This window comes from Neoarius graeffei, chromosome 19 (assembly GCF_027579695.1).
Source record: "Neoarius graeffei isolate fNeoGra1 chromosome 19, fNeoGra1.pri, whole genome shotgun sequence".
Taxonomy (NCBI): domain Eukaryota; kingdom Metazoa; phylum Chordata; class Actinopteri; order Siluriformes; family Ariidae; genus Neoarius; species Neoarius graeffei.
In genome coordinates, this window is record NC_083587.1 from 51,955,245 (window position 1) to 51,967,406 (window position 12,162).

The 12,162-nt window shown below is 43.5% G+C and overlaps 1 protein-coding gene across 4 annotated transcripts; it reads left to right on the forward strand.

The window, feature by feature from the left end:
- LOC132867377 (zinc fingers and homeoboxes protein 1-like) lies at positions 1-10,258 on the forward strand. Of its 4 annotated transcripts, none has more exons than XM_060900246.1 (3): positions 1-78; positions 3,600-3,861; positions 5,182-10,258. In XM_060900246.1, exons 2-3 carry the CDS (start codon positions 3,702-3,704, stop codon positions 7,473-7,475), a joined length of 2,454 nt encoding a protein of 817 aa, XP_060756229.1. In that variant the 5' UTR covers positions 1-78; positions 3,600-3,701; the 3' UTR covers positions 7,476-10,258. The 4 variants fall into 4 exon arrangements, with proteins under 4 accessions (XP_060756229.1, XP_060756230.1, XP_060756227.1 ...); XM_060900247.1 differs by having other exon boundaries at positions 4-78; positions 3,597-3,861; XM_060900244.1 differs by lacking the exon at positions 1-78 and adding an exon at positions 103-560 and having other exon boundaries at positions 3,597-3,861.
- The last annotated feature ends 1,904 nt before the right edge of the window (positions 10,259-12,162 follow it).

Consider the following 12,162-nt stretch of genomic DNA (forward strand, 5'->3'; position numbering starts at 1 on the left):
CGTGGGTAAAACCGAGGAAGTTTTCAGCAGCTCCTGTTTTGGACGTTGTGCCGCGCGTATGAGCAGGGATTTCACCAGGTTACTCGCTTAACGTGTTTCTGCTTCTGTTTGCATGTTGATTTAGGAGGAAAAAACCCAAAACTTTGTGCGTTTTATGACCTTTTTTTGAAGTCGCCACGGGGAGTCGCCTGGCGATGACGTCAAGACGTAACACTGACAGCGGAGACGCCTGTTCATTAAAAAAAAAAAAAAAACAACTGACATTAAAATGAGGCTCAAATTATCGCTGCGTTTGATTAACAAATGGTCCGCTTTTAATGCTCGGTTGCGTATGAACAGAAATCGAGGCGTGTTACGGAATTGAGTTCATTTCCTGTCGCAAAGCTAACTAACATCCAGCGTTTTTAGATTTGCGACCGTAAAAGCGCTGACCCCGCCGCCGACGAGCAGCTAGCTAGCTAGTTAGCTTAGCATAGCTTAGCCTGAACCAGTGAAACGAAGCGAGCTAGCTTGTAGCATTCTCAAAAATGGGTTTGTGCTAACAGCCAGAGGTCTCCCTGGTGAGTTTACAGTAGCTTAGCATCCTCGTGTTCAGTTCTGAATGACAGCCAGAAGCTGGCTAGCTATCTTTCTCTCTCTCTCTTTCTTTCTTTTTCTTTCTTTCTCTCCTTCTCAACACGATATCTAAATAACCCAAGTTTTAGCCACTTACTCAACTACAAGCCTTACCAGCTAATAATGCACTGCTGTTTGTGTGAAGGAGTGGAATAAGTAACGAGCTGTAATATTTACAAAACCAGGCTGTTTTTTTTTTTTTTTTAAGACCCATTTTGACTCTGGTTTGCTTTGTTTTTACTTTTAATAGAATCTGAATGTCTTCTAGTTCATCATTTAAATAGATATAACGTGAAAGACTGACCAAAAGTAGTCGCCTACACACAGTTAAAGGAAAACTCCACCCTGAAGCACATTAATTATTTGTATACTGAATTATTTGTGGTCATCATTTGTTCTTAAGTCCTTGTTTATTCCTGGAAGAAGTGTGTCCACTACCGTTCAAAAGTTTGGGGTCACTTTGAAATGTCCCTTATTTTTGAAAGAAAAGCACTGTTCTTTTCAATGAAGATCAGTTTAAACTAATCAGAAATGCACTCTATACATTGCTAATGTGGTAAATGACTATTCTAGCTGCAAATGTCTGGTTTTTGGTGCAATATCTCCATAGGTGTATAGAGGCCCATTTCCAGCAACTCCAGTTTCACTCCAGTTTCACTCCAGTGTTCTAATGGTACAATGTGTTTGCTCATTGCCTCAGAAGGCTAATGGATGATTAGAAAACCCTTGTACAATCATGTTAGCACAGCTGAAAACAGTTGAGCTCTTTAGAGAAGCTATAAAACTGACCTTCCTTTGAGCAGATTGAGTTTCTGGAGCATCACATTTGTGGGCTCGATTAAACCTATGGTCATGAGCTTTGGGTAATGACCGGAAGAACAAGATCGTGGATACAAGCGGCCGAAATGAGTTTCCTTGGCAGGGTGGCTGGGCGCTCCCTTAGAGATAGGGTGAGAAGCACAGTTACTCTGGAGGAGCTCGGAGTAGAGCCGCTGCTCCTCCATATCGAGAGGAATCAGCTGAGGTGGCTCAGGCATCTCTTTCGGATGGCTCCTGGACGCCTCCCTGGGGAGGTGTTCCAGGCATGGCCCCGGGGAAGACCCAGGACACGCTGGAGGGATTATGTCTCTCGGCTGGCCTGGGAACACCTCGGTGTTCTTCCCGAGGAGCTGGCCGAGGTGTCTGGGGAAAGGGAAGTTTGGGCTTCCATGCTTAGACTGCTGCCTCCGCGACCCGGTCCTGGATAAAGCGGAAGGAGACGAGACGAGATTAAACACTCAATATGGCCAGGAAAATGTCTTGACTATATTTTCCATTCATTTTACAACTTATGGTGGTAAATAAAAGTGTGACTTTTCATGGAAAACCCAAAATTGTCTGGGTGACCCCAAACTTTTGAATGGTAGTGTATATGCTGAAATCGGAGGCATTTTGGGGCCAGAGGAACTTTTTTTCATAGTTCTTAGTACTGCACACTTTTGTTTGTCAGCACAGCAGGAACTCAGGATGATCATAGTTCTTGCAGCACAGTCTTGAAGGATTTTTATTTATTTTAAAGCTCCTTCAGGGTAGATAAACTGAGCACAAGAGGAACCATGTGTTACATAAGTGGACGTTGGTTTGGTCAGACTAGTGCAGCGCTGGCAACCACCATTTTTAAAAATAAAATCAGTGTAAGATGTTAGATGCTTAAACAACAGCTTTGTAACACCAGCTTTTAATGCTGGTGTTAAAAAACTGGGGGGAGACTATAAATGGACCAACCGTGAAGTCCTGATTTCTTGTTGTATGCCATGCAGAAGCGATGCCGTTTATACCAGTTGTCAGCTGGTTTGCGTCGCTTCAGCGTTCTTGCTGGTGGTGCGAATACAAACAGGAGGAAAAGGCGTAGAATGTATGTAATTCTCAGAGAAGCTCCACAGGGTCCCATGACCTGTTTGGTCTGAAAGTGCCTATTGCTACCGCAGTTCTAATGTGTAGTTATTTATTTAGAGCAATGTTTTTATACAGGAGGCTCTCATTACCACAATGTTTTCAGAGAGACGCAATAATGAGCAGATTTTGTTGCTCCTGGGAGGAGTAAGAGCTTCTTTTCTCACTTGCAGTTTTCATCATTGTAGTACTGTATTGAGAAATCCAACATGGAAGTAACGAAGCCATTAAAGCAAACACCGGACTCGGAGATCCAGAATGCAGTGCAGCAGTACAACACAGTCACGCTTGCTGCCTTCAAGGCTTTTTCGTTAGTTCTTGCACAAGAGTTTGGAAGTAGTGATTTACAACGTGTGTGTGTGTGTGTGTTCAAGTGCATGTGGTTGGTGAAAATGGACAGCGTGAGCTCTTTTTTGCTATCTCTTCATGCCTTTGCTTTTGTATCATTAATGACGCAAAGTTCATTTTGCCTTACTGAAAGAAAATCAAGAACTGAATGGTTAACGTGTCAAATTACCAAGTAAATCTTACTGTTACTTCTTATTGGGGGCTATAATGACTTTCTTATTGATGCCCCTAATCCAGGAAGTCAGGGTTCATAGAAGAATACAAGTTCCTGAGTTGTAATTGCAACAGTGAAGTGTTCATGTGGGTTCACCTAATGTTTACAGTATTTCTGGCAGGACTTCAAGGCAGCACAAGTTAGGACAGCCTTGGGCTTGGCTAGTTAGCAATCTACGGAATGATGAGCTCAATTATGATGGTGGTATTGGCGTTAAAGTTGAAGCTTTGGAGGCTGACCTGTTTGAGTCGAGTGTACAGATGAGGAGGTTGGAGAGCTGGACAGACGAAAGGACTTAAAGTGCTGCTGCGTTGTTTAGAATAGAAGTATAAACTTTGTCAACACGACAAAGTAAAACTTGATTATAAAGATGATTATGCAAATCTTTCAGGGCGAATTTGTCCTTTAAGTGGCTAAGTAACTGAAATTAAGGTATTTCAAATTTGATGTTTATCTGATTTTTTTTTTTTTCTCCTTCCCCCTTCAGCAGATGTCATATTGGAGTGGGGCAGACTTTTAGCATGTGAATACAGTTTCTTGCCGATTCAGACAGTCTTCGCCGTCTCAAAGCCTTTCTGGTGCTATAGACACGATGTCGAGCCGAAGGAAGTCCACCACCCCCTGCATGGTGCTTCCATCAGATGTAGTGGAGCAGGATATGGATTTGGAGACCCTTGCAGGGGAAGAAGGAATCGAGAACTCTGCAGAAGGCCTTACGGAGGGTATAGTGGTTCCACTGGACAGTGAAGGAGGTGAGTTGGTATCCTGGAGTCAAGAACTTGGGAACCAGTTTCAAAAGGCACAAATGTCATTAAGTATGCCCTTCTTTTTTTTTTTTAAACCAGGTACATCTATTTTATATGGGTGCACTTTGTAGATAAACAATTACTGAAGAGCCTATCTATGGAAAGGGACCACCATAGTCACTGCTGTCCAGATATTATTGGAGTGATGGCTCCTTCTCATAATAGTGTGTTGGTCAACAGGCTTTTCACAATATCAACAAAGTACACTTCTGTGGTAGATGTAGGTGAATAAGGGGCGGCACGGTGGTGTAGTGGTTAGCGCTGTCACCTCACAGCAAGAAGGTTCTGGGTTCGAGCCCCGTGGCCGGCGAGGGCCTTTCTGTGCGGAGTTTGCATGTTCTCCCCGTGTCCGCGTGGGTTTCCTCCGGGTGCTCCGGTTTCCCCCACAGTCCAAAGACATGCAGGTTAGGTTAACTGGTGACTCTAAATTGACCGTAGGTGTGAATGTGAGTGTGAATGGTTGTCTGTGTCTATGTGTCAGCCCTGTGATGACCTGGCGACTTGTCCAGGGTGTACCCCGCCTTTCGCCCGTAGTCAGCTGGGATAGGCTCCAGCTTGCCTGCGACCCTGTAGAAGGATAAAGCGGCTAGAGATAATGAGATGAGATGAGAATGTACGTGAATAAAAGTCAACTAAATTTACACTACCGTTCAAAAGTTTGGGGTCACTTTGAAATGTCCTTATTTTTTGAAAGAAAAGCACTGTTCTTTTCAACGAAGCTCACTTTAAACTAATCAGAAATCCACTCTATACATTGCTAATGTGGTAAATGACTATTCTAGCTGCAAATGTCTGGTTTTTGGTGCAATATCTCCATAGGTGTATAGAGGCCCATTTCCAGCAACTCTCACTCCAGTGTTCTAATGGTACAATGTGTTTGCTCATTGCCTCAGAAGGCTAATGGGTGATTAGAAAACCCTTGTACAATCATGTTAGCACAGCTGAAAACAGTTGAGCTCTTTAGAGAAGCTATAAAACTGACCTTCCTTTGAGCAGATTGAGTTTCTGGAGCATCACATTTGTGGGGTCGATTAAATGCTCAAAATGGCCAGAAAAACGTCTTGACTATATTTTCTATTCATTTTACAACTTATGGTGGTAAATAAAAGTGTGACTTTTCTTGGAAAAAACACAATTGTCAGGGTGACCCCAAACTTTTGAACGGTAGTGTAGCTCCAGGATTCATTCATTTAATAATACTGCCACTGTGTTTATTCTGTAGTTGTCATACAAAAGCTGAAAATGTCTATCTTTTCCTATTCTCAGAGCATGAAGACAGTTTAAGCCATTCTGCAGGAAAACACCCAAGTCAAACTGCTGTCGAGCAGTCAGTCGCAGACCTGACTGCTGAAGGAAATGGTCAGGCTGAGACGGAGGAGAGTGAAGACCCATCCATCACTGGGATTTCTCTCAGCAAAACTCCCATCATGAAAAAGAAGCCTGAACCCAAAAGAATAGCCGTGTCTCTCAAGGGGGCAGAAGAGAGCGATTCGTTAATTGAAAGTGAAGGGGATCCAGAGTCAATGGAAGCATCTATTACAGCAGATATGACACACCCAATTCTTAGTGATTCCACAAAACCTGGCGTGTTTGTCAGCATTCCCAGTGCACTTCCTGCAGAGCAAAAGAAGCCAGTTGTGAACCCTGCTACAGTCCTTCCTGCTGGCCTTGCCCAGGTTCTGTCAGCCTTGCAGGCCCAGCAGAGTGCTCAGGCTCAGCTCCTGATTCCAGTGAGCAGTATTCCAACCTACAATGCGGCCATGGACACAAATTCACTGTTGGTGAGCACATACAAGAAGTTCCCGTACCCATCTGTGTCGGAGATTATGGGCCTGGCAACCCAGACCAAGTTCTCAGAGGAGCAGATAAAGATCTGGTTCTCTGCTCAGCGTTTGAAGCATGGTGTGAGCTGGACACCAGAGGAAGTTGAAGAGGCTCGAAGGAAGCAGTTTAATGGCACGGTCCACACAGTGCCTCAGACCATTACAGTCATTCCAGCTCACCATCTGTCTGCCACCAATGGGCTCCAGTCGATCCTTCAGACTTGCCAAATTGTGGGACAGCCAGGCCTTGTTCTGACACAGGTTGGCACCACAAACAGCTTGCCAGGTACCACCCCGATCACTCTGACTGTTGCAGGAATGCCAAGTCAGAACCAGGCATCCAAGATCACAACTAGTCAGACCAGCTCTGCTGTTAGTGAAACAAAAAGAGCCACGACGGTCCAGCCACCATCGCTGACTCCTCAGGAGAGCTCTGCACTCAGCGCAGATCACTTTGGCCTGCGCCCGAAGAAGTCGAAGGAACAGTTGGCTGAGCTGAAAGCTAGCTACATGAAAAACCACTTTGCCAGTGATGCCGAAATTGCCAGGCTGATGAAGTTGACCAACCTTACCAAAGGTGAGATCAAGAAGTGGTTCAGCGATACCCGCTATAACCAGCGCAATTCCAAAAACAACCACTTCAGTATACCCCATGAGAGCTCCCGGGCCAACAACAGTAATGCCACCATTGTTATTGACTCCAGTGATGAGACCCCTCAATCTCCAACACCATCGCCTGTCAAAGAGAAGGAGACGCGCAAGACCTGGAACCCGTTTCCGGACTTCACTCTGCAGAAGTTTAAGGAGAAGACTCCAGAGCAGTTGGTGATTCTAGAGGAAAGCTATCAAAAATGTGACACCCCCACAGATGAAGAACTGAGTCGCCTGAGGGCTGAAACAAAGCTCACCAGGCGGGAGATAGATGCTTGGTTCACAGAGAAGAGGAAAACTCCCGTCACAGAGTCGTCTGAACAAAAGACTGATGAGATGGATGGTAAGCCCTCCTATAGTAAAGGTTACCAGAGTCCACCTGGAGTAAAAAAGTTGCCCAAGGAAAAGATCACAAAGAAAACTCCAGAACAACTTCATGTCCTCAAGAGTGCCTTTGTACGCACTCAGTGGCCATCTGCTGAGGAATACGACCAGCTAGCTGAGGAAAGTGGGCTACCCCGGTCTTACATCGTCAACTGGTTTGGGGATACCAGGTATGCTTGGAAGAACGGTAATCTTAAGTGGTACTTCTATTACCAGAGTGGCAACTTGGAGGGTCTGAATGGCAGCAAGGGCAGGAAACGGAGGATTCGGAACCGTGGCTGGGGGAGGTCCCGCAGCAGGAGAGCCAAAAAATCCACAGGTTCAGAGAAGTCTCCACCAATGAAGTTCAAGACTGGGAAAGAGTTTCTTAAGGAATACTACTTGAAGCACAAGTTTTTGAACGAGCAAGATCTGGATGAGCTGGTAGCCAAGTCAAACATGAGTTACGAACAGGTCAGGGAGTGGTTTGCAGAAGTCGGCAGGAAGGTGGATATGGGTGCAGATCCTTTTGAAGATAACACAGGTAATGAGCAAGAAGAGGAGGAGTCAGAGGGCGAGACTGATATGGCAGCCGAAGAGCAAGGACCCTCAGCCCCCGGTGATGACGACGATGACGAGGATGATGAGGATACTGACGATAGTGATTCCTGGGAGCCCCCACAAAGTGTTCGAAAAACCTTGTCAGGGTCTGAGGAACACTGATTCATCAGCTCATTTGCCTTCAGAAATAATCGAGGTTTTGAAAAAGAGAGACCGAGGATCCAGTTCCACCATATTGACTAACCAATCCTGCTTGCACCGCTTTTACATTTCCCACTTTCTTATTCAAGCTTAATGTTGGTGTTTTGGTTTATGAAATTTGCAGACACGAATTGAAGGACTGGTTCTGTCGAATTTAAGATCTTGTACACAAACACAAGGTATCGCTCATCTCTGTTCATCGATGAACAGTGTTGCACACAAAATGAAGAATCTTGGCCCAGCTAGTCTGTACCTTCAAATGTGCAATTTGACTATAATTTAAAAAAGATGACGTTTTATTTCAGGATATGGGCAGAATTTTATTTTAATTTTTTTTTTTTTTTTAAGAAAAATAAAATGATCCTCCCTTTGCCACAAGGAGGATCCATGGTGCCAAAGTTCCTTTTTGCTGAATGTTACGGTTCCCTGTTTTATGAAAAACAGTTAATCAAGAAAACGTGTGTATGTATCTAGAGAGAGTAAGAGAGACATGCACAAAAAAGAAAAGAAATCGGGCAGTTTTTGTTAGTGTTTAAAAAACCCTGCCTCTCAAGCCATCCAATGGCATCAAGTATAAAAACATTTAATGTTTGAGACCTGTTGGAATTTACTCTACAATAGTAGTAGGTGAATCATATTCCGCTTCACTTAACGATCTACTGAGTGTAATCTGAAAACGAATACAGCACAACCAGTGAAGATCTGCAGCCTTGATGACCAGGAGGTGCTCTGGCATCATGTGGATCAACTTTCCTCGGATTTTGAGTTTCTCCTTGGGAGTCTGAGATGATGAACAGCTGCAGGAGACTGTTAGTGGACTGTTCTCAGTGCCTGTACAAAGGAGTGGGACTGTGTGGGGTTTTTTTTTTTTCCTTTCTTCTCCCCCCTTCTTGCACCGTTTCAACCGGACTCTTTAAAAAAGCACTTTTTTGGGGGTTTGCTGTTTCTTAACAAATGGTTGTTAGTATTTCCCATATGTACCTGAAGCTTAACCCTTATGTTCTGTTTGACTGCTTTAAAATTTCTAAGTTGAAAATTGAACTGATCTCCCTGTTGCCTTGGTTTCTCTAATCAAGCCTTTTTTTTAATATATAAATACTTCTATTCCATAATTCTATTCAGGTCTCTTAAGCATGGGAAGCACTTGTGGCTTTTAAAGTGTTTGTCAGATTATTATTATCCCCTTCGGACACAAAATGCTATGGAACTTCATGTGTAAAATTATACACATTATGTCTGAAGGGATTTTTATATATAATATATAGGGTGGTGTAGTGGTTAGCACTGTCGCCTCGCAGCAAGAAGGTTCTGGGTTCGAGCTCAGGGGCCTTTCTATGTGGAGTTTGCATGTTCTCCCCGTGTCTGCGTGGGTTTCCTCCGGGTGCTCCGGTTTCCCCCACAGTCCAAAGACATGCAGGTTAGGTTAACTGGTGACTCTAAATTGACCGTGAGTGTGAATGGTTGGTTGTCTCTATGTGTCAGCCCTGCGATGATTTGTCCAGGGTGTACCCCGCCTTTCGCCCGTAGTCAGCTGGGATAGGCTCCAGCTTGCCTGCGACCCTGTAGGACAGGATAAGCGGCTACGGATAATGAGACGAGATGAAATATCAAACCTCATGATTTTTGGTTCCTTCATTTCTTCCCTGGACAGATGGGAGGGGTTTAAATGCCCACATGCATAAAGTTTGATTATATTTCTAATATGTATTTATGACACGTCCTTTTGCAAAAATGGATTGTTTTGCAATGTAAAAAATCAAAATTCCTTGCTACTGTCAACAGAACATGAGGGTTAATGGAGAAAGGGGGCTTTGCTTCACGTTTGAAACCTTAAGGGATCCGTTATATAGATAATGGCCCTATTTTTTAATAATAACTAATATTTGTGGTCAGATGGATTTTCTGTGAGAAGGACAGGAATGATTTCTATACCCTGGATGTGTTTTTAAACTGTCCCCTCTTATAATATTGCATGCTGCAGCTGTTGAGAGGATGGGGGGGAGGATTTGCTCATTTTGTACATAAGTTTTATGGTTACATTTTATAAGTCGTTTTACGCAATTTTATAAGTTTGTATTTATGATTATTATGACATCCCTCCTTGGCCCAAGTGGAGTGCTTGTATGGTGACCCTTTTTGTGTGCTCTGATTGTTGGTGTGATTTTTTTTTTTTTTTTAGATGAGTTTTGCTTAAAACTCCTCTCGAATTGTTCTCTCATTGGTGAACATTATTGCCTGGTGTCCTCCATGTGATTCTGCACTTGTAGTGTGTTTATAGACAAGAAATACACAATTATAAGTATTGTCTGAAAAATCACCCACTTTTCTGCAAAATATCCATAAAAACAACAAAAAAAGAAGCAAAATCTTTCATCTAGATGTTAAAATGATGCCTATGCTTTTTTTCTTCCTTGAATGTGTTGTGTGAAGTGCAGCAGTCCGTCTGCTGCCTCTGTCCATCTGTCACTAGTCATGTTAACAGCAGTACATCTCCACATGATCAACTAGAATCACTGTAAGGCTCATTTAGGTCCACGAATACGATCGGGCACCATCATGGAGGTAACTTGTGAAATCATACCGAGCCTTAACATTGAATCGGTGGCAGAAGCTTTATTTTCCAGAGCCATACGCCTTGTGCAATGCTTTTAATTTAAAACTGTTTTAATAGGCTGTGGCTTGATTTAGACAGAAGATATATTTTCTACTTGTTTGAGGACAACAATAAATTTAGATGAAAACCAGTATGTGTGTTATTTTCCACCCTGGGCTTGGGTGGTATCATGGTGGTACGGTATACTGGGGTATTGAGGGACCCTGATGGTATGATATTCAACACTGTTAAAAAGACGCTTCTCTTTCTGTTGCTGTACAGAGGTCAGTGTACTGGTGAGAAATGGGCTGATTTACGTGGTTTGTTCTGTGACCGTAAAGAAGTGGAGTGGTGTTGGGTGGTCTCCATGTTTCCCTTGTGCTCCACTTCCACACTTGTGACCTTTTTTTTTTTTTTAAACTTGTGAACAATTCTGGAGTTTACAGTAGTGGCTCCCAACCACCGGGCCACATAGAAAGGAGAAATTAATTTATTTTTATTTTTAAAATTGGTAAAATGAAATGGTGCGCCCCCCATTAAATCCATACCAGATTATTATAGTGTAATAATTACAGTAGGTTAGCATAAGCCATGACAGGCTTTGTGGAAAGAAGCAATACACATGGAGTCGAGGGGAAAAAAAAAAGCTTAGTGTCAGAGATATCTTTATAGGCGCAGACCAATTTTAAAATCAATGGAACATCTGCATTTAAGTGAACAAATGTGTTCTTCGACACAAGTAGGTTAAAATTCTGTAACAGGAACAAACTTCTCACAGATATTCCTTAACATTATATATAACGATAAATGGTTAAACAACAACAATCCTTTCCATGTTTTATTCTTTAACTTATCACACCTTAATCATATTAAATCCTATTAGTATTCAGTAGGGGCGGCACGGTGGTGTAGTGGTTAGCGCTGTCGCCTCACAGCAGGAAGGTCCGGGTTCGGGCCCTGTGGCCGGTGAGGGCCTTTCTGTGCGGAGTTTGCATGTTCTCCCCGTGGGTTTCCTCCGGGTGCTCCGGTTTCCCCCCACAGTCCAAAGACATGCAGGTTAGGTTAACTGGTGACTCTAAATTGACCGTAGGTGTGAATGTGAGTGTGAATGGTTGTCTGTGTCTATGTGTCAGCCCTGTGATGACCTGGCGACTTGTCCAGGGTGTACCCCGCCTTTCGCCCGTAGTCAGCTGGGATAGGCTCCAGCTTGCCTGCGACCCTGTAGGACAGGATAAAGCGGCTAGAGATGATATGAGAATGAGTATTCAGTAGATGGGGTGGTTAGCGCTGTCACCTCACAGTAAGAAGGTCCTGGGTTCGAGCCTGGGGGCCTTTCTGTGTGGCGTTTGCATGTTCTTCCTGTGTCTGCATGGGTTTCCTCTGGGTGCTCTGCTTCCCCCCCACACAGTCTTAAGACATGCAGTTAGGGTAACTGGTTACTCTAAATTGCACATAGAGGACTTTCACTGGCATCATGGATTTTTGTTTATTATATAGCGTCCACCGTATGGCCGAGCAAACAGACAACCATAGCCATGACAGGTACTGAAGAAAATCGAGAGGACTGTGGTCAGTACAATCTCTCTGAAACAATAAAAAATGTATTTTATACCAGCAAATCACGTTACATCCAAAAGCTGAAACATGCAGGCATCACAGATCCATATAACTGACCTACAAATACATTTATTTATTCTGCCCAGTGCGCTCTCCCGCACTTTCTCTCTCTCTCTCTCTCTCTCTCTCTCTCTCTCTCTCTCACTGTCTGTGTAATGTGGCAAAAATAAAGTCTTCCTCTTTTCCTCTTCTCAATTTTCCTACAAATGTACTTATTCCACTTGAAAAGTGTTCAGCAAACCAGCTACCGGATTTGGGACACTACGCCATCCTGAACTATTTAGTATTTGGGACTTCTAAATACACCAGAGATGCTAAAAGCTTGCAAAAGTACAGATGCCTATCAATATTTCGAGGCAGGTTTTGTGCATGCCAGAATGTTATGGGAAATTCCTGATAAAGAAAAATACCTTATTATGACAAAGGTGAGCTCAAACA

Coding starts and splice junctions, on each gene's coding strand:
- LOC132867377 (XM_060900246.1), top strand. CDS start 3,702: ATGTCGAGCCGAAGGAAGTCCACCACCCCCTGCATGGTGCTTCCATCA. Junction 3,862..5,181: donor TCCACTGGACAGTGAAGGAG/GTGAGTTGGTAT, acceptor TCCTATTCTCAG/AGCATGAAGACAGTTTAAGC.